At 49.6% G+C, this 21,718-nt stretch overlaps 2 protein-coding genes across 5 annotated transcripts in view; both read left to right on the top strand.

The window, feature by feature from the left end:
• Nucleotides 1-10,645, top strand: part of RERE (arginine-glutamic acid dipeptide repeats) — a 56,858-nt gene extending 46,213 nt beyond the window's left edge. For all 4 annotated transcript variants that reach the window (XM_076061158.1, XM_032946852.2, XM_076061157.1 and 1 more), the window contains one exon: nt 579-10,645. In XM_076061158.1, the coding sequence (XP_075917273.1) occupies nt 579-612 (34 nt within the window). In that variant the 3' untranslated portion in view covers nt 613-10,645. The remainder of the gene's footprint in view (nt 1-578) is intronic.
• Nucleotides 10,646-13,965: 3,320 nt separating this feature from the next.
• Nucleotides 13,966-21,418, top strand: MRPS16 (mitochondrial ribosomal protein S16). The gene is made up of 5 exons (XM_032946850.2): nt 13,966-14,111; nt 15,684-15,740; nt 18,706-18,842; nt 19,436-19,559; nt 20,126-21,418. The coding sequence occupies exons 1-5, from the start codon at nt 13,994-13,996 to the stop codon at nt 20,248-20,250; spliced, it is 561 nt and encodes a 186-aa protein (XP_032802741.2). The 5' UTR covers nt 13,966-13,993; the 3' UTR covers nt 20,251-21,418.
• Nucleotides 21,419-21,718: the final 300 nt, after the last annotated feature.

Here is a 21,718-nt window from a genome sequence, read left to right as displayed (position 1 = left end):
CGCACTGCGGGGGGGCTTGATGGGGGGTGGGGGGGGGGTGGTGGTGAGATACCGGGCAGGCATACGGGGACGCGTGCGGCGACTAAGGCAGGCATATAGGAACGCGCGGTGGATGCTCGGGGTTGGGCAAGGGATGCTCGGGGGGGCTGATAGCGATGCGTGGGAAGGTGACTCACAGGAATGCACAGGGACAAACGGGCACACGGGGATGCACAGGGTCGCACTGGAAGACAGGGATTGTTATAGGGAGATGCGTTAATCACATGTGCGCAGGTGTGAATAGGGAGGTGCACATGGGTATTCTTGTACATGTGGGGGATGCACAGGGACGCACGTGACACAAGTGGGATCTCCTTGGGACGCAGAGATGCGCAGGGGAACGCACGGGAACACAAACGGACACAAGACACATGCAGGGCAGCTCGGAGCACAAGACACGAACGAGGCAGGGAAGACATGGGGACACACGGAAGGTGGACCGACACACGAGAGACATACAGCAGCACTGAAAATACTGCAGTACGTGTAGACACGAGGGTTGAGCTCGCGTGCGTTCGCGCGCGTCTTTGCGTGTGCAGCCGACTGAAGAAAGAGAACGAGAAGCCGCTGTGAGAGACCAACCTGCTCCTCTACCCGCCAGCCCCGCCAGCACACCCATCCACCTGCTCGCCCAACTCACCACGCCGCTCGTTGCCCAGAGAGTGGCCCGTGTTCACCCAGCCCAGCCCGGTGTAGCTGACGTGGGGTGGCGGTGGGTGGCGGCTGTGGCCACGCACTGACTCGCCCCTCCCTACGCCGTCGCCTGGGGCCGTCGCCGTAAACAGCAACCGTGATCGCTGCCCGGGTCGCGTGTAGCGTCCTCGCGCGCGTGTCTTTGTGCTGTACACGAGAGTCTTAACCCTTGTCCGCCTGTCAACCCCGGTCCTTCGCGTGCCGTCGGTGTCTCCGTCCGTTTGCCTGTCTGGGAATTGAGATTTACGCGGTGACTTGCTGATGTTTTTTTGTTTTAGCTTTTTGTGTGTGGGGAGTTGGAGGGAGGAGAGTTGTCCGTCTGTTGCAGAGGTTCTCTAAGAAGACCGGTGCAGGTGGGAGGAGAGAGTGGAGGGGTGCGAGCACCACAAAGGTGCAGAGATTAATGAGTCTGGAAAATAAGTGTGGGGAGCGGGAGTAGAGTCATAATAGAGAGCAAATGTACAAATAAATAGTGAAGGGGAAACACGTTAGTACGAGTGGCGCTGTTGTAGAGAGTCTGACTCAAAACCTTGCCCTCTTCAAGTTCAATCCCTGTCTCGACCCATCATCGTCACCATCGTCGCCATCATCATTGTTCCAGGGACAACATCATGAGCGCCATGTGGTGGGAATTCGACATCGAGGTGTTCCTTGGATGCACTGCCACCTGCCACATGAACGTGGAATTTTTTCCACTGACCTCCAGCAGAAAAGTGTTAACCCATTCAGGCTTGAGCATAGAGACCACCGGATGACTTCCAGGGGCAGCCCGCACTTTGCTCACAGTGCATTATAACAACATGCGATTAATAGCCAGAGGCTGGCTCTTGTGAGTGCCCGCTCTCTCTGCGTCCATTGTGATCCTGATTGGCGTTCGTGCTTGACCCTGTGTGCGCCTGGCTGTGTACGTGTGTAAATACCATAAACGTGTGTGTGTGTGTTTAATGCTCGTGTAACTCTTGCGTGCGTTTGTGTGCTCCTGCACTCGCGTGCTTATTTCTTCCACCGGCCATTCCTCGTCTTGCTATTTTCAGTCCTCTCATCTCAACGAATCGCAGCGCATTAAACAAACCGGAAGACTTCGGGCCCTACGGGCGTTCATCTCCTAGGTCCTGCAGAGAGCTTCGGGGTCTCCGGGCTTCAATTGTAACCTATGAAGGCTAAACTAAGGTACTTACAATAGTAAAAGTATAAACTACTGTAAGTAAGAAATTAACAACATTCAGGATTTTTTTGTTTGTATTTCAAAAGCGAACATAATTTTACACAATCTCTTTTTATACAATATCTGTGCATTTTCCATCTTTGTCCGGATACGAAGCCTTCTGAGCCAGAATATTGATGGCTTCGCTGGATCCAACGCGCGAGCTTGCCACGCAATATTGCGCGTGATTAAATATGCCAGAAGGGAGGAAAATTCCAATTTTCTGCAGTGTTTGTCCTAGGCTCTTATCGGCAGTGACTCTGAAAAGCAGGATAAATTGGAATTTGTTTTTGTCATCGAGAATGGAATTATATTTTCAACAGGAGCCAGTCGAATCCGAGGGCTTCTTCTTGTCGTGAAGTCCACATCCAACCAAGGCTTCAATTATGTGATTGTTCCTTGTCTAAATATAGCGTGTTCCATTGCTTGAATCGAAATTCTAAAGGAGTATCATGCAGGAGCCAACGTTCAGTTTGAGCTAGTGAGGTTGAGCCAGTTGATGAATTCATTGTAGACTTTATTGGAACTTTTGTAGACTCTTCACCAGGAAAATAGTTAATTGTCATTCCATTTATCAAATCGACAATTTGTAGACAATTTTGCCATGGTTTGCAAGGCATGTGGTATCATTGAAGTACATTTTCAGGCCATAAAAAAGACAATCACAGATAGCGGAGGTTCTCAAATGCAAGTAAGTAAATGCCACTCGCTTTGAAGTGTAGAAGCTGCTCGTTTGAAGTCAGGGAATTATGTATTTGAAGATTGCCGCAAAAACTCCGTCTTCGTAAAATTCCAAGATTGTTGGAAAATTCAGATGTTGACGTTAATTTTGAGTTTTCGCGAATTGTATGTTCATCAAACTGAAAGAGAACTACAGGCGGTCTCCGCGTTTACGACACAATGCACCCCTGGATACTCAGTCGTAAATGAGATCATTTTTCGGACCCCAGGTTGCCATAGACGCAATGTTATGGGGGTTACGTCTCTGAACACGGGCTAGAAACCGATTTTTTTCGCAAAAAAGTCCAGAAATATGGGATTTAGTTAAATATATATGAAGTTTTAACCATTCTTAATGCTATAACATGTGAGAAAGCAGTCCCTTAGTGCTATAAATTGATAGGCCAAGAGTGCTAAGTGTACAGTGCAGTACTGAACATTAAATGTTTACTGAAATTTACATCAATTTTTATGAATATTTAAAATATTTTTTTTCTTACCTTCCTTGCTGTGCTTAGGTGACTTGACCTTTTGAAAGAAAAAAAAACTCAGACTTTATACTACGTTGCACAGTAGAAATATCACCCTTCAAATGTGTTCGGTCATGTCGAAATATTTGATCGTAAATGAAGTTTTGTGTCGTAAATCGTTGAAATGTTCGCCTTATACTGTATACACATTGTAAATGTGTATTGCATTACATCCGGTTTTGTAAATGGGTTGTAATGTTTCCAAAATTTTCAATCAACTATTTCCCTGACATTTAAAACGACAGAAAATCAATACTTAATTGAATAATATTGTTTCACAATGTGTTACACGGTAAAAAAAAAAATGGGCTTGAAAAATATATACGGGCAGACAGTAACAAACTCAAACTTGCTCCATTATATTGTATGATGATGATATGAGACAGACAGTCGATTTTAGTGCAGTACAGCAAGGAGATTTTCAGCCTAACTGCACGTACGGATTTTAAGGTTGTTCTTCCCTTTGTATTATGCGTTTTGTTGCTCCCGGACACTCCGGTTTCCTACTGCCTGGAATAAAAATTCTAAACAAGGCATTCACTGGGCGTGCCAAGCACAACCCTCCCTAAAAGGAGTCCTGAGACTCGTTAAAGGTTTTCCTGGATAAAAACTTAGAACTCTCGTCATCGTGAATAATTACAGCCCTTTTTGTCAGTCCATGAATTAAGGCCTTCCCACACACTGCGTCAATCATGGGGCGGGGGGGAGGGGCTGTTTAACCATACTTAAACGCACTGGCAAGCGTGGATTTATTGAAGGGGCTGCCGGTGAAGGGGCTGGGTGCCAACTGACCAATTTCCGTGTCGCCTGCCAACCACCCCTGGTGTTAGCCCTGTCTGGGAATTAAATTCATGTCGGTTGGTAAAATGAAATTGGCAAGGTAGCACTGCTTTTCTTGGATACGATGATTGTTCAAATTGGTGGTGATGTGACCGCGTTGGCAGGAGGTATGAACACTAATCCGTGGTCTTGAGCAGAACTCAACGCTGTCCAGCGGAGCCTCGGGGGCCAGAGAGAGGGGGACAATGACACTAAATCAGCACAGTCAACATCGCTTAGTCCATGCACACGGGACTAGGCATGCTGTACAATTCACACATGGAGATAATGAGTGCGTTTGTGCATTAATTTGTTTGCATACGTGTTCATTTGTGTTGGTATGCGATGAATGTGTGTACTTTGTGTGTGTGTATTGTGTCGGTGTGCTAGAGTGTATTTGTGTGTGTGTACTTGAGTTTGTGCATGGTAATGTATTTGTGTAGGTGGGCACGTGTTCACATTCTGTACCTGAGTTTGTGTGCGTTGGCGTGTACGTATAGTGTATATGTCTATTCAGGATACATGTGTGTGTAGTTTGTGTTTTCATTTATATGCAAGCAGCTTGTGTTCATGTGTGTATATAAAGCATCTTACAAAGCAACAGCCGTTGTGTTGAGTACATCTGGACTCGCCTGCTTGGCCCCTCGCCTCTGCGCTTGCATGCGCTGCATTCACACACGCATATTCATGTTTGCCCTGTGAACTTGTCAACACATTCGTGTGCAACCCTCTACGTTTGCGTATGCACGTGCGTGGAAGCAATCGACATCGCGTGTGTTCTTAAGGCGTGCGCTTGCAGTGGCCATTATGATTTTCCCTCGTTTTCGTAAAGGAACCTCGACTTAATTCGCACCGGGCCCTCCATGTAACCGGGACACCCCACGCTGTGTCATGCCAGGCCACACTGGCCCGGCCTTGTCACTCTGGGCCACGCTGTGTCACTCTGGGTCACGCTGTGTCACTCTGGGTCACGCTGTGTCACGCTGTGTCACTCTGGGTCACTCTGGGTCACGCTGTGTCACTCTGGGTCATGCTGGGCCACACTGTGTCACTCTGGGTCACTCGGTGTCACTCAGGGCCACGCTGTGTCTCTCTGGGTCACGCTGTGTCACTCAGGGCCACGCTGTGTCTCTCTGGGTCACGCTGTGTCACTCTGGGTCACGCTGGGTCACGCTGTGTCTCTCTGGGTCACGCTGTGTCTCTCTGGGTCACGCTGTGTCACTCTGGGTCACTCTGTCACTCTGGGTCATGCTGTGTCACTCAGGGTCACGCTGTGTCACTCTGGGTCACGCTGTGTCACTCTGGGTCACGCTGTGTCACTCTGGGTCACGCTGTGTCACTCTGGGTCACGCTGTGTCACGCTGTGTCTCTCCGGGTCACGCTGTGTCACTCAGGGCCACGCTGTGTCACTCAGGGCCACGCTGTGTCACTCAGGGCCACGCTGTGTCTCTCTGGGTCACGCTGTGTCACTCAGGGTCACGCTGTGTCACTCAGGGTCACGCTGTATCTCTCTGGGTCACGCTGTATTACTCAGGGTCACGCTGTGTCACTGGGTTACGCTGTGTCTCTCTGGGTCACGCTGTGTCACTCAGGGTCACGCTGTGTCACTCAAGGTCACTCAGGGCCACGCTGTGTCACTCTGGGTCACTCAGGGCCACGCTGTGTCACTCAGGGTCACGCTGTGTCACTCTGTGTCACTCAGGGCCACTCAGGGCCCCACGCTGAGTCACTCTGGGCCACTCAGGGCCCCACGCAGAGTCACACTGGGTCACTCTGGGTCACTCAGGGCCCCACGCTGTGTCACTCTGGGTCACTCAGGGCCCCACGCTGTGTCACTCAGGGCCACTCTGGGTCACTCAGGGCCCCACGCTGTGTCACTCAGGGTCACTCAGGGCCCCACGCTGTGTCACTCAGGGCCACTCTGGGTCACTTAGTTCCCCACGCTGTGTCACTGGGTCACTCAGGGCCCCACGCTGTGTCACTCTGGGTCACTCAGGGCCCCACGCTGTGTCACTCTGGGCCACTCAGGGCCCCCGCTGTGTCACTAGGCCACGCTGTGTCACTCTGGGTCACTCAGGGCCCCACGCTGTGTCACTCTGGGCCACTCAGGGCCCCACGCTGTGTCACTAGGCCACGCTGTGTCACTCTGGCCACTTAGGGCCCCACGCTGTGTCACTCTGGGCCACTCAGGGCCCCACGCTGAGTCACTAGGCCACGCTCGGTCCTGCCGGCGCAATATTTCCCCTCCGTGTCGCGCTCATGCAAGTGACCCATGTTGAGGGTTCGCGTCCCCCACCCAGGTTTGTCGTGGCTGTCGTCCTCACCTCTTCCATCTCTTTATTTTTCTTAGCTCTCGTTTAGCGCGTTTACGTTTTTAAAACCGGACACTCGCACAAAACATAAATATACATTGAATAAATATATATTACACACACAAACAAAAACTTCGTATACAAAGCCCGGCCGGCACAATTGTACAGCGACGTGATTTAACGTTCGTCCATACTTTGTGCTTCTACATGCTGCGCTCTTTCGGTTATCGGTGTCATGTGACGTTTTGCGGGGGGCGGCGGCGGGGTGGGGGGCTTGTGGGGGACCAAGTAAAGGGGTGGGGCGGGGGTTGTGTAATCAGCCAGGATCAAGAGGGACACGTGTGTTTGTGTCTCCGGGGAGGGAGGAGGGTGATTGTTGGCATAGAGCGGGATTTTTCGTAAATGATGAGTTTTGAGCCGTGGTGGAGAAGAGCGATTAAAGAGGCCAAGTTGACGGATATATATAGAGAGAAGCCCAGTACGCAGGAGATAACAATCATGATTTTAATTTAAATCGTGTGTGACTGCATCTTGTACGCAAGTCGGTAGGTGGGAGTGGGAATGGGAACCTTTGACGAGGAGCTGACAGAGCACTGAGACACGGGATGGGACAATCGCTGGGAATTGGGGGGGGGGGGGAGACAGCCTTCAAATTGAGAAGAGATGACCGAGATCGAGACATCTTCAGATGGAGCAGAGGCGCTTTGTTGGAGGAAATCGGCTTGTGGAATTGGAGACGCATCGACCATCGATGTGAAAGGATAAACGATGTTCTTCTTTGGTTCTTTCGGTAAAGTCACGTAGAATGAGAATAAAATAATAAGTTAATAAAATAACAATAAAATTCTCACGACGTTTCGGCCACAACACAAGAAGGCCACTTGTGTTGTGGCCGAAACATCGTGAGAATTTTATTGTGTTATTTTATTATTTTATTCTCATTCTACGTGACTTTACCAAAATAACCAAAGAAGACGAATCCTTGCAGTCACGAAAGCTTTAAATCGAAAGGATAAACGATGGTCGTGGGCGATGAAAACCACCTGGTTCAGAGAAGCTGCCAAAGAGAAATCCTAGCCTCGGGTTGGGGGGGCCCCTCGACCTGACTCTTACCCAAATCCCCCCCCCCTCCCCCCCTCCTATTTGACACCCTCTCCACCTGTCTCAACCCCATATATTGTGGACAAACCACATCCATCACCGGGGAATCTTACGGGACATTTAAGTGAGTTTGGCCAAAGAAACCCACGCTGGGAGCCGAACTCACGTCTTCGAGCTTGAGTGCGGCACTTAGAAGTCTGTCGAAGCGGGAGAATTGTGAGCGCCGTGGGTGGGCGCATTTGAACAACCCCCTCCTCCTTCCCGGCCACTCGGTGGCCGAGTTTGTGGATTCGTGGGGGGAACGACCGCTCCCGAGATTCCCGTTGTGGTGCGGGCAGCGATTATCATGATGATGATGGCGACGACGACGACGTGCGTGAGACGTGTGTATTCTTGGCATCTGGTTGGTGCCTTTTCGGAGGCAGTGCGACAAGTAGGGTTACGACCCATTTGGCTGATGCCTATACAAGGGGGCAGTACAATTCTGTGTTCGGTCTTGGGCAAGAGTAAGGCACAGTTGGGTTGTTTGAGTGCGCCGTATTGTGTGACAGAGTTCTGTGTTGGATGGGGTCAGGCGATAAGTATTAAATTACAGCAAGTCTGTATGAGATGTGCTGTAGGTTATGTATCAGATGAGTTGGGGGGGGGGGGGCGGTGGATTGTACATCGATGGAAGATGAAGATTCTGGTGAGAGGGTTCTGCATTGGATGATTTTAAGAATAAAATATCGGATGAGATGAGGGTTCTTTGTTGGAGGAGACGGGACCGTCCAAGTCAGGTTTTCAGTATTGACGAGAAGAGTTGTGATCTGGATTGGTCGCTCAGGCTATATAGGTTGTGTATGGTGTTGTCGACAGAAACATGATATAAGCAGTCGCTTCAATGTGGCTTTAAGACATTCAGCCCCGTGCCCAATCAGGAATACCCCAGCAGATGTTAACAATCCTGCACATGTTTGTGTTGTACTTGATCACACTGTCAATAGCATAAATGTTGAACTCTGAAAAAAATGTATGAGCTTCCCAACAAGCCACATATTTTGTATACACCTTTTAAAAGCTCATCGAGTAAAGGATACGGTATGAATAATTTGAAATGGTAAATGCATAAACCAGCAGTTACCACCGATGCTGGCATTGCGGGTATTGATGCAATACCCACGTGTATCACTCGACGATACTGCATGCCCCAAATAGTGCGCCTTTTTCCATTTTGGTCCCATTTTGGTCTCGTGAACAAACTGCATTGGGGACTGTAAATCTAGAACTGTATTGGGAGTTTTGTAAAATACCGCCCATTGGTAATCCCACAATGCGGAAACGTAACGACGTGTTTTTTTTGTTCAATAAATGTTTTACAAAGGTTCTGTTTACTTGGGTGTATGGCCAGTATGACCCTAGCTCTAACCTCTGATCCTTGGTCTCCTCAGCTCCCTAGCGCCGGTTAATATTTAATCAACCGTTGGGTAGATTGTGACTATGAACGGCAGATGCCCTGAGCTGCGTCCAGGGTTATGGTTAGGGTTGGGGTCTTAACAGTGGCCTCGGCTGGCTCATTGACTGCTGTCTGGTGTGAGCCCTCTTTTGGCGTGAATGGTGGTGTCAGTGGATTACGCATGGGATTGGAGCCACGGTTAATCATGATGGGGTGTGGGATATCCACCTGTGGTTTGGTCAATGTTCAGGTAGTACAGAAATGTGCCCTCCGCTTGTACAGCAAAGTAAGATTCGACTGTGTGGCGAAGTCTCGGTTGTTCTTCTTAGTACACACGGTTTTTCTCCAGACACTCATTAAACCCCAACAGAAATCACAATTAGGCAAACGCCCAAAACTTGACCCTTGATTCTAAACGATGTTAAAGACTCGATTAGGATTTCCTGGTTAACACTTTGCACATGTTACTATACATTTACAAGCACAATCTGTCTCGAGAAAGCGCCCGTAGTGCGTCCACCCCCAAGTTCGCAAAAAACGCCGTCACGTCCAGTTGTACGGGGATCGATATTCACGTGCAACCATCCCACATACAAAGCCGTCATTACTCGCCACCAACCTGGCAGACCTCCAACGTGGCAGCCATGTGACCCCGCTGGTGGTCAACCGCAGCTCTTGCCAATCTTGAAAGTCACTAACCAGAAAACTTTGGATGCAAACGCCGTAAGTCATATCTGGCGAGCGGGGTTTAAAAATGCTGAAAATATAACGTCTCTTCCTTTTGCGCTCGAGCGTGCAATGAGTGTCGTGTGTCCCACGATGCCGGAGGGCAGCAAAACACCGCGTCAAACATGACACAGCGGCCGTTTTGTGATGTCGGTTCCCTGTATGTGATGACGTATTGCCCCATGGTGTCATCTCTCGTTCATGTCGAGCATTTGAAGAAACTGCAGCGCATTGTTGCTGGGGAAGGCTAACGAGTGAAGGCCACTGGCCCACCTGATAATTATGACCCATCACCTCCCTCCTACGTGGATCTGAGGTGGCACGTGAGCATTAAAACAAATCTATGCTGCTTTCCGTGTTCATTTTTAATCGAAGGTAACTTACCCACCAAACCACCACTACCGGCCTAATGATGTCACGATGTCACGATGTTGCACCCTGCGCAAAGGGATCGCGTGATATGTTTAGCAACACGAGGAAGACTTTTCCACAGACGGAACTCAAATGTCATTTGAATGTGGATCTCCGAGATCTCGTCTGGGTGGCACCGCGTTAAAAGTTGTCCAGCAAACCAATTTTGATGGAACCACGTTCTGTGTCGTTGCTCAGTGTGTGTTCACGTCGTCGCGACCGACGCATCGCTGTTTGGGGGGGGTGGGGGGGTGGATTGGGGGATGGGGTGGTGGGTTTTGTTGATGGACAGCGTTTGGCCGCGACAACAACTGTTGCACGAGCAGACAACTGTTGTGGTTTTCGTACACAGCCGCCACCACCTCGTTTTCCGCGTGCGAGCTGCGTGAGCCGTCACCGCCAGCCGCACTGCGTCTCCTCCAGCCCCCCCTCCCCCTTACCCTGCTCGGGGCTTAGTAGGCAATGTTGAAACGAGGTGTAAGTGCCGCGTGCGGTAGAGCGAGTCTCGACATCCTTGCGTCCCGAACCGCCCACGTTGTAGGTGTCTGTTAAGAGAGGAGGCTCTGTAATTAAATTAACGAGATATGAGTGAGCGTCGCCAGAAATTTAAGTGATGTTGTCTTGAGAAGTACAATAAATAAACATCCTAAGTGAATTGAGCCTTTCGAGAGGTTTTTATTTTTGCGCACTCGACGGGACGGATCAGTGCTGCGGCTTACCCAGAGGCTCGGTGATGGGGAGCCAAGCCACAGGCCCGAAGGACAAATTCACGTCTTGACGGTGATTTCCCATTTCCCCCCCACTCCCCTCGGCCAAAAACCCCGTCATCTCCGCATCTTGCCAAGATTACAAGTCAAGTGAAATTATGGTGATGGAAATATTTACAATGGAGGTGAAAATAAATAGGATAATAGCAAGTTAGAGTACAATGTTCTGATGCTAATTACATCCATGGTTATAACGATGACTTATCAGTCATTGAAGTTTAAAATTGGTAATCGCTTTTGAGGTGATCTAAGAGCTCACTGGAGACGAATTTCGTTGATGAAATTGAACAAACATCGCAATGCAGAACGCTCCTGAAAAAAGGTCTCAAGACCGGGTCATGCATTCCTGGATGGACAAAGATCATTATTGTGAATCTCGTAGTCCAAGACACAACCATTATGAGCCGATACCCAAACACTGAGGCCCTGGCTCAGCCTCTGCTGACACGGCCATTATGAGCTCCTGAGACAGACTCACGACTCGGATCCATGGCCTTCGAGTCCGTGGATCTGTTCGCATCATCCCTGGGACACACTCCCAGGTTATGAATAATTACTGGGCTTTCAAGCTGTTTCACATCATGATCATGCATCATTAATGACGTTACCTAGAGTATAAAAAACAACAACTATGAAGCATAAATTTTGATTTAAAGCTTTCGTGACTGCAGTAATTCATATTCTTAGCTCTTTCGGTAAAGTCACGTTGAAAGGGAAACAATAAAATAATAAAATATATATAAAACAAAAAATTCTCACGACGTTTCGACCATAACACAAACCGACACACCTGATGACGACCGTTTGTGTTATGGTCGAAACGTGAGAATTTTTTGTTATTGTTTTATATATATTTTATTATTTTATTGTTTCCCTTCAACGTGACTTTACCAAAAGAGCTAAGAATAACTATGAAGCATGTTTATGTTTAAAATAATAAAATGCAGCAGCACTCTTTGACCAACTGCTGTTCTGTGCCACCACTGCCACTCCAAGTGACCCGCGGTCCATTAGCGATGGGCTTATCTGTGCTCTGCTTCTCTCTTGTCTGCGTTCTTTCATTTCAATTCACAGCTCTTTATCAAGAGGAATGAAATAGAAGAATGTCTGTCTGTAGACTCGAGATTGCTCGCAGAGGCACCTCCGATTAGCACGGCTGGCTACGTGGTTGCTACGGCTGGCTATACGTACGGTAAGAAGTTCAACATACAAACGGAGGCATGACTTTTATCGAAAAGGAGTCTTATAAAGTGCACATGGCAAGGAACCCAGGTGGTGAATGAAGCAACGTGATGGACTCGATTCTCACGGACAACCCCCGGATCGTCCGATAGGTCTCTGTCATCAACATACTCGGCACAGGAAGTGATTGCAAACCCCAGTCGTGCGATGCAATAACAAAAAAAAACACCATCACACGAGACATTTTAATATGTTGCAAACGTTAATCAATGTGAGGGCTAAATTATTAAATTATCTGGAGTGCAAAGCGTCTCGTTCATGACCTTTGTGGCCGATTAAAAAAAAAGCATTCGACTCGGTAAGAATAGTTTGGTCATCCAATCTCACAAACGCGAGTTCTAAACGAATATATAAATAAAACTATTTACAACTAAAAAAAACCCCGCAAAGTACAACATTATTCACGGCAGAAGACCGTTTCCTGAGATTGTATTGGATAAACGTACAACTATGAATGGGTGATAACATCCAGTGTATATATATTTAAATCGACTCAAGCCTCCCGTAAATCACGTGGCTTCTGTGTGTGGTCACCCCCACTGAATCCATTCCCTTATCTATGTCTCTAAAACCAAACTAAACGTTTTTTTTTACCAGGCAAGGCTCACTGAGCTACATCTCGTTTTCAGAAGCGACAAAGTGGCTTATCGCGTGGAAATGTATAGCAGCTAAACACTCTAAAAGCACGTTTTGTAATGTGGCGGGAAAAAAACCGGAGGACCCGGAGAAAAATTCCAGGCGACCACAGGGAGAGAGACACACGCAAACTCCCAAATATACAGCAGGCGGTCAGGGTCGGGATTTAACCCACCAATGTGGCCAGCTAAAGCCTCCCGTAGATCACGTGGCTTCTGTGTTGTGGCCACCCCACTCTGAATCTCCCTCTACTCTCGTCTATTGGTTTATATTTTTATTCTTTTATTTGTTTCCCTTCCGCGTGACTTTACCGAAAGAACCAAGAATATATATATCTCTCTCCAAATCAGTTCGAGCCTCCCGTGAACCGCGTGACTTGAGTGTGTATGGCTACCCCCCCCACACACTGAACCCAGCCTGCTGTGATAACAGACGCTGCTCCTTCATGCAGCAGCAGCAGCGTCAAGCCCCGTCCGTATCCTCGCACGAACCTCATCTTTCTTGACCCCCTTTTTACTTCCGATTTTCCGATCCATTTGAATCCTTTGCCTCTTAGGGGGCCGTCCATAAATGACGTCACGCACCTAGGGGGGGGGCAGACATTTGTGACGATGTGTGACGAGAGGGGGGGGGGGGTTGAAAAATGTGACGTCACATCAAAATGCGCAACCTTAAATATAGACAACACGTTCTACTTAATTAAATAGACTTTTTAATAAATGTTTTCTCCTACATCAGAGTGCAGCGGCACATTAAATACGAACTACAATGTCAATAGATTAAAGAGATTTGAAGCATGTTTTATATTTTTTTGGGGGGGTGGGGGGGACAGAGCTTTGTGACGTCATATTTGAGGGGGGGTGTCTGACTTTTTGTGACGCCGTGTGACGAGGGAGGGGGGTCAAAAATCGTCCAAAATCGCGTGACGTCATTTATGGGCGCCCCATTTATTCCCCAATCCTTACCTTCTCTCTTCCCTTTCCTTTTAAATGTTATTTTCCATGACAACCTTCACTCGACTCCCCCTTTGCCGTGGCATCGCGCGGCTAAATAACAAGCTTTTTTTATTGGAACCATTTCCAATAATAAAAAGCTTGTCATCATGCGCAACCGTAGTCAGGAAAGAGCTCTCCCTGATGACGAACGCTTTGCGTTGCGATCGAAACGTCCTTTGAAACGATCTCCGTGATTTTACCGAGGGACCCAGCGAATTTGAATTTGCTGCGATCACGACGAAGTCGAGTTTTTGAAAGCCACGCGTTGCGTTAGCGGCGGCGGCGCGCGGGGGGCGGGGGAGGGAGCTCATGAATAATTAACGAGGCCCCGGGGGGAGGGGGCGGGTCTGTGACGTCACGCTCATGAATATTCATCGCCGTCACTCCCCTCTTCTCCACCCGCCCGCCGTTGTCATTGAGGACTCGGCCCGGGCACGCCGCGGCCTCCTCCGTCTCTCGGCCCGAGCCCGGCTCGCTCCAGGTGAGGCGTTGTCGTTGAGTCTGTTAATTAAACTAAATAGCTGTACGTGGTGTGGGTGTGATGTGTGGGTGAGAGGGGGGGGGGGGGTTTCCCTCCTTCATTGCTTGGGCACCGGTGCGGTGTTTGGGGAGGCGTTGAGGCCTAGGGGGTCCTGGGGGGGTGTGGGGGCACGCGGGGGCCTCCCCAACGCGGGCGGCTGCCGCCCAGGCGCAGCCCCTGCAATGGCGTGCTCACGCCGCTGCTTGGAAGGAAGCTCTGGCTTAGGAGTCCAGAGAGAGACGAGAGACGAGACGAGGTGTTGTGCGCGCGCGGCCTACTGCGAGGCAACTTCTGTTTCGGCCGCTTAAGAGGGGGGCGCTGAACGGGGCCCCGACACGGGGGCCGGAAAAGAGGTGGAGCTGATGAGGTGCGGCGAGGACGTGGAGCTGAGTGGAGCTGAGTGGTACCCCGCGGGGGTCAAGATCGGCCTCTGTGGAGGAGGAGGCTCGTGAAGGGCGCAACAGCAACTGAGGGCAGAGGAGCGACGCTCACAACAACGAGCGGAGTGCCGGGAGGATAAAATGAAAAAGAAAGTTGGCACAGTCGGGAGGCACAGCTGCGTGCATCAGCCAGTCATGTCATTCGGTCAACCCATGGCACCTGCTGGGTCTGTCCGGTGACCTCCTGCACCTAGCCTGGCACAGCAGTCAACCAATGGCTCCACCTGGGTCTGTCCGGTGACCTGCACCTAGCCTGGCACAGCAGTCAACCAATGGCTCCACCTGGGTCTGTCCGGTGACCTGCACCTAGCCTGGCACAGTCAACCAATGGCACCACGTGGGTCTGTCCGGTGATCTCCTCCTGCACCTAGCCTGGCACAGCAGTCAACCCATGGCACCTGCTGGGTCTGTCCGGTGACCTGCACCTAGCCTGGCACAGCAGTCAATCAATGGCACCACGTGGGTCTGTCTGGTGACCTCCTCCTGCACCTAGCCTGGCACAGCAGTCAACCAATGGCACCACCTGGGTCTGCCCTGTGAACTTCCCTGTCGGCGAGCCTTCGACAACTTCACGTGGCCTCAAAGTGCACGTGGCCTGGCACAGGCGCCGTGGTGGCGGCACCGTCACGTGGTGGCGAATGGCGGGTATTGGTATTGGTGACCTTACCGGCTCCTCTTCCATTGCTACAACCGGACGTCTCGGTTAGAGGTGGGAGTCCCCACACTTTACCCCAACACGGTTCCATAAATGGTGAAGGTCGCAAAGGTTTCATTGAAGGTGTTTCACGCCTATGCTGGCGAAAGGACCTCCCTCCAATCTTCGGGTTTTTTCGGTAAAGTCGCGTAGAAATAAGAAAAAATAAAATTACATAACGTACGTGACTTTACCGAAAAAAAAAGATTAATTCCTGCAGTCACGAAAGCACCAAATCGAGTTTGACCTCCCTCCACTAGAGGGAGCCCTACACAGCTCCCCGATAGAGGGAGAGGATTCCTGGGCCTACTTTGACGACATAGGCTAGAGGACCCTTTGGAAGAGGATGAGAGTTGTTGGTACTGTGTAATCGCTGTTGTTGTTGCTGCTGCTGTACAGGGTCGGTGCAGCGGGAAGAGAGAGACACAAGGAAGAAGGTGACCATGGTGCACCTAGGTGAGGAGCTGGGTTGGATTCCCGGGTGTGGTGGGTTCAGTGATGGAGGCGAGAGTCGTATTCACCAAAGACAAAGATCCCCCGTATAGCCTGAACAGACTGTTGGGAGCAAGTGCTGTTAGCGGGCAGCACCTATGAAGGCCGGAACGATACACGAGGGGGTGGGTGGCCAGCACCACGCCCGGCCGCCTTTGTCTCCCCAGTGGGGATGTTCACACACCACACCAGGTACTCATTTGAAGCTGAGTCGACCTAGGGGAGGCCCAGGACCGGTTCAAATAATCATAACTGGTGGTGGCCGTGAGCGGGAATCGAAATCGGATTGCCGCTCCCAGCAACAGTTTCAACAGCATTGACACCATCACCGTCATCTTCGTTATCAGCGCCATCTACATGAGTACCATCCATCATCAGCGGAACAATAAACGTCATTCAGTAGGCCCGTAATGAAGGGATTGTTGAACGAAAGTTAATTTTGAAAACATTTGACCGATGTTTTGTTCCCATCGTGTTTGGCCACATGGTGGTATTATTCCAAAATTATTTTCATTAACCCTCCACCACCCGACAAGATTGCCACGTTCACAAAGATATTATTTATACGTGCCAATGTGATAATCAAATTGTGACCAATAAAGCTTCCCGCTCACCAGTGGCTGAATTAAAAAAATGTAACACTAAGGATTTCGCGACCAATAAGATTCATAACCTATTTCTTAGGGTCAGATTGCGGGAGTTTAAATGTGTGTCGTAAACCCTCCACCACCTGACACAGGAAGTTAATTAAGTTGTCACGAGAAAACAACTTCAGCACGCCACCCTGTGTTTTGGAGAGTAATCCACGACATTTTAACTATTTGGTGCGCACGTTCCACTGGTAGTGACTTATGACTGGTGGCATAAAAGTTTTAACGACATCAGTGTCCGGACAATGTTTCGCTAGAACTGCCTTCAGCATTGGGGAGTGAAAAGAGTTCGGAAATTGAGCAAGGATCATTACATTGGCTTGAGAACCTACGTTTTAGGTCGAGTTTAAAGCGATTCTTACACTTAAAAGATACATGCGCGGAATGCCGCATGTAAGAATCGATTAGAGTACTGTATATTATATTAGATTCACAAAACTCGACTGTGTTTCGATGCCAGGGGTCCCCAACCCCCGGGCCGCGGACCGGTACCGGTCCGTGGCCTGTTAGGAACCGGGCCGCACAGTAGCAGCAGGAGGTGAGAGCGGTGAGTCCACGCGTGGAACCCGCCCCCATTATTTTATTATTCACCACTTCCATCCGCGCCTCTTTCCCGCACTGCCCACTCGTCTCAGTCACAGTGTTGTTAAGCCCATGAGCTCTAACCCCTAGTAGCCACAATGAGTAACAAACAAACGTCGCTGGAGAGCTTCTTTGAAAAAGGGGGAAAGACCCAATGATGAACCCCTCCCCACCCCCCCCGGTCCGTGAAAAAAATTGTCTTCCACGAAACCGGTCCCTGGTGCTAAAACTGTTGGGTACCGCTGTGTGTAGGCCATGGTTCGTATAACCCCGGCAGCCACTAGAGGCAGTGTTGAGAAATAGAGATCGAATCACGTGTGTTGTGAACTGTTAGATTATTGCACGTTAAATACATGTTCGTGAATGTAATCCTGAATAATGATATCAAAAAAAGTATCCAAAAGTCATTGCTAAATTTGGTTGTGACATGTTTAGCATTTTCTAGTGCGAGCTGAAACGGTAATAATTGGCGCGTTAAACGCGTATCCACCCGTCGGGTGGTGGAGGGTTACGCGACAAAAATGTTGCCAGATCACTAAATTATGTGTTTCTGAACCAAAAAATATATTACCAATCAGATTCACTCTTAATTGACTGATGGGAAGAAAACAATATATACATTTGATTTGGGAATAAAATCATCACTCCATACAGATGAAATGCATAGAATCTAGGGACTCGACTTGTTCCGCCCCCTGATTATGAACGTCATCAAGAGTGGTGAAGAGGTGCACACATACGCGGGGAGCGGTGGCGCAATGATTAACGTGTTACCCTACGAATCTGATGAACCCTGTTTGATTCCCTCTCACGGCCAACATTGCTGATGAATATCTGAACTGGTCTTGGAGCTCCCCTAGGTCGACTTAGCTTTAAATGAGTACCTGGTGCAGTGTGTATTGGGGAGACAAAGGTGCCCAGGCATGGTGCTGGTCACCCACCCCCTCGTGTGCCATGCCGGCCTTCATAGGTGCTCGCCAACAGCACTTGCCCTGACATTCTGTTAATGGCTGTGAGGGGTGGGATCTTTGTATTTGTTCGTCTTTGTATGTATGTGCAGGTGTGGCGATGTTGCGTTATGTGAGCAGCTGTTGCCCGGTTAGTTGAAGAGGTTGCGGCGTTGAGTGCGAATGTATCAATATACTAAGTTGAAGAGTGTGATGAGTATAATGGATATTGATTGTTTTTTGAATGTGTTCAGCAAAGTATGCGTTCATGAAGCTGCGACTGCGAGTGTGCCGTGTTCTGCGTGGACGTGTCTTTGTACAAGCGGTTATGTCATCTCGTGTGCTGATCAGGTGTGGTAATGAGTGTTTTTATTATTAGTGGGTTTCAGTGTATTGAGTGTGTTTATGGCATGTTGGTAATGAGTGTTGACCTGGGATGAGGTGTGTTGTTAATTAGTCTGTTGAATTGAGTATATTGAGTGTGCTAATAATGTGTTGCGATGTGGTGTATTATGTGTTGCGATGGGATGTGATGATGAGTGTGACGAGCTGTGTTGGAGTGTGACGATTTAGTGTGTTGGTGGGGATCTGAGGATGAGTGTGTGGACGAGCTGCCTTGGTGGAGTGTGACGATGAACCGTGTTGGGAGGGTGTGACGATGAGTGTGTAGGTGGGGTGTGACGAGTGTGTTGTTAGAGTGTGCTGATGAGTGCTTTGACGAACTGTGTCGGTCGGTGTCTGGACGTGTAGGCTTGGCGCTGTCCCGTCGCTACGTGAGCGGTCACATCGTTATTCGCATGGCGCTGGGCGGCTGTACTAATCGCCCGGTTTACAACATCGTCACGATGTTCAACAAGCGTGCCCGTGATGCACCCTACCTGGAGCAGGTACCCGCATCACCAGCAACATCAGCACTGCCATTACCGTCATCACCGGCATCATCACTGGTTCTAACATCGTAATGGGAAAAAGCAGCATCAGTATCGCCATCGCCACCATCACCGGCACCATTATTAACATAATATCGTCACCACCACCATCACTCAGTTCTCCATCGTCATTATTCACATCGTCACCACCGTCATCACCAATATTGACAATTCCACCGTCTCCACCATCATGATTACCATCATCTTCACGTCCATCATCATGAATTCAGAACATCACACGCCAGATGCGACTGTCTCTTACACCGATGGACACTTGCGAATAATCCGCAGTGCGACTGTGGTGAGCAAATTCAAACCATGGACCACATAGTAACACCACGGTTCATTTTGATCATTCGCTGGCAGCATTTCAGACATTCAACATAACGCTGTCCCCGGGCTCACTCAGCAACCTCAACATGACTCCCCTTGCCATACAAAAGAAAAAATACGCTATTATCGTTGGCACTGTCGCCGCTATCTCCTGCATGGGCACGCGCACACCGTGGCTGCGTGCGCCCGTGCTGAGCTTCGCTCCTCCGGCGCGGCAGGTCGGCACGTACGACCCCATGCCCAACGCCTGGGGCCAGCGCCTCGTGGGGGTGAACCTGGAGCGCATCTCCTACTGGCTCGCGTCGGGCGCTCAGCTCTCCACGCCCGTCGCCAAGCTGCTCGGTGCGTTCTCATTCCCCACCCCCCGCCCCCGAGCCATCAGCGCTCTCCGTGCTCCAAGTTCTCCTCTGCCCCGTTCCCTCTGCCTCCCGGCTACTCCCTGCCTCTCCCTGCGATCTTTACGCTCTACGTTCCCTCTGCCTCCCTGCCTGGCCACTCCTTCTAATTCCCCCTGCCTCTTCTTTGCTGTTCCCTGCTTCAAAGTCTTTACTCCACGATTCGCACTCCCAACGTTCTCCCTGCTCCCTTTGCTTCCCTTGCTCCTCTCCTCTGCTTGCTGTTTTTTCCCTTGCTTCCTTCATGCCTTCCCCTACTTTCCACATTCTCGCCGCAACCTCTTCTTCTACCTCCTTCCTGCGCGCCCCATGCTTGTTCCCGCCTTGCCCTAGCACTGTTCCATAGGCGCAGCATTTTGGGAGCTCTGCTGCCGGCAGAAGTTCTACTGACAGCCTGATTGTGAACAAAGCAGGTTGCAGTGGTGGGCGGGGGAGGGTGAGAGTCGCTGTGAGCAAGGGAGGGGTCTCCTCTCACTCACCCCGATCCCGTTTGCTCCCCTTCGCTCAACGCAGGCCTCTCGGGGTTCCTGCCGCTGCACCCAATGACGATTACGGCGGCCGAGAGGAAGCAGCGGCAGCATGAGAAGCAGCAGAGAGCGGAGGCCGAGGCCTCGCGGGTGGAGAAGGCGGAGAGCTAGTGGTCACCGACCGACACACACACTCATGTACTCGCATGCATACTCACACACTCGCATACATACTCACACACTCGCATAATCGCACACATACACACTCGCGTGCGAACGCAAAGACAAAGACACAGATCCCCTGTAAAGCCTTTACAGACTGTTGGGGCAAGTGCTGTTAGACATGACCTATGAAGGCCGCTACGGTACATGAGAGGGTGGGTGGCCAGCACCACACCCGGCCATCTTTTTCTCCCCAACGGCGATGTTCACATTGCACCAGGTATTCATTTGAGGCTGACGCGACCTTGAGGGAGGCCCAGGACCAGTTCAGATAATCGTCACTGGTGTTGGCCGTGAGCGGGAATCGGAATTCGGGTCACCGGCTTTGTAGCACAGCGAGCTAACCACGACACTGCCGCTCCCCACATAGCAACTAAGACAAAGATCCCCCGTGTAACCTTACACAATCACAACACATACATACAATACTCACATGCAAACACCGCGCTTATGCTTACACATACACTGGCGCACACGTGTACACAAATGCGTACACACGAGTACGCACGCGGACACGCCTATGCTCGCATTTAATGCATAGGCCCGCACATACGCCGATACACACAAGCGCATACGCATGCACAAACACGCACAGGCATGGTGTGAATGTGAATATATGTTATTTTTCTCAGCCACTCACAATAAAAATGCTTCTTTTGGCTGCTTCAGCAAATTATTGCATTAATAAATTAAATACGTTGGGAAATGGGGTGGTTGAAATGAATCACTCCAGGAATATGGGCCTACTTCCAGATCAATGCTGCACAATAGCATTTATTGAGGCTATATTAGACCGATATCTACTTTACAGAGCATCGTAAGCAAGGCATGGCCGCCTAAACCAATGCCAATGGTTCTGATGTTTGCGGCAAGAGTTATTTACGAATGCTGTAATTCTTTTTTTACTGGACGTCGAGCATAAATATTTTTTGCTGACTAGGCCCAAAAGCAGAACATACCCTCCCCTTCTCGCCTCGACACCGCTTCCCAGTGAGCTCACCTGAATTGGACAGAAGTTCTAGGAGGAGAGCTGAGGCCTACTCATGGTGTGAAACCTAAATGTGAAAAATCTTTTTACAAAAATATTTGTAAATAAAAAGTACCTGACGTACTATAACGGACTTGCGTGCTTTTCTGACAAACATTTACCCATTAAATGTGGTTTTCTTCATATACCATTGATTTAAAAAAAAGTTATTGCACTTAACAGGAGACGAGTAGTACTGTCATAAATTACCAACATTTGTTTTGCCATTGCAACAGAAGGGAAGCTTTGAAATAATCATTACAATAAAAAATATATATCTGTGAGCGATGCAGCACAAAGCCAAACTCATGTGGCAGGGTTGACTGATGTTCAATGTCACCACTGCTTTTAGGAGAAATTATTGAGCTCATGGCAACGTTGACATGTGGA

The sequence above is a fragment of the Petromyzon marinus genome, chromosome 5, assembly GCF_048934315.1.
Source record: "Petromyzon marinus isolate PM22_M1 ecotype Great Lakes invasive population chromosome 5, UKy_Petmar_22M1.pri1.0, whole genome shotgun sequence".
NCBI lineage: Eukaryota > Metazoa > Chordata > Hyperoartia > Petromyzontiformes > Petromyzontidae > Petromyzon > Petromyzon marinus.
This window is presented reverse-complemented; position numbering and strand designations above follow the sequence as displayed.

What these genes read in the sequence shown, in the direction of transcription:
- MRPS16 (XM_032946850.2), top strand. Translation starts at nt 13,994, where the DNA reads ATGAATATTCATCGCCGTCACTCCCCTCTTCTCCACCCGCCCGCCGTT. An exon ending in CCGAGCCCGGCTCGCTCCAG is followed by an intron (nt 14,112 to 15,683) that starts GTGAGGCGTTGT and finishes GCTGCTGTACAG; the next exon opens with GGTCGGTGCAGCGGGAAGAG. An exon ending in GCCCGTCGCCAAGCTGCTCG is followed by an intron (nt 19,560 to 20,125) that starts GTGCGTTCTCAT and finishes CGCTCAACGCAG; the next exon opens with GCCTCTCGGGGTTCCTGCCG.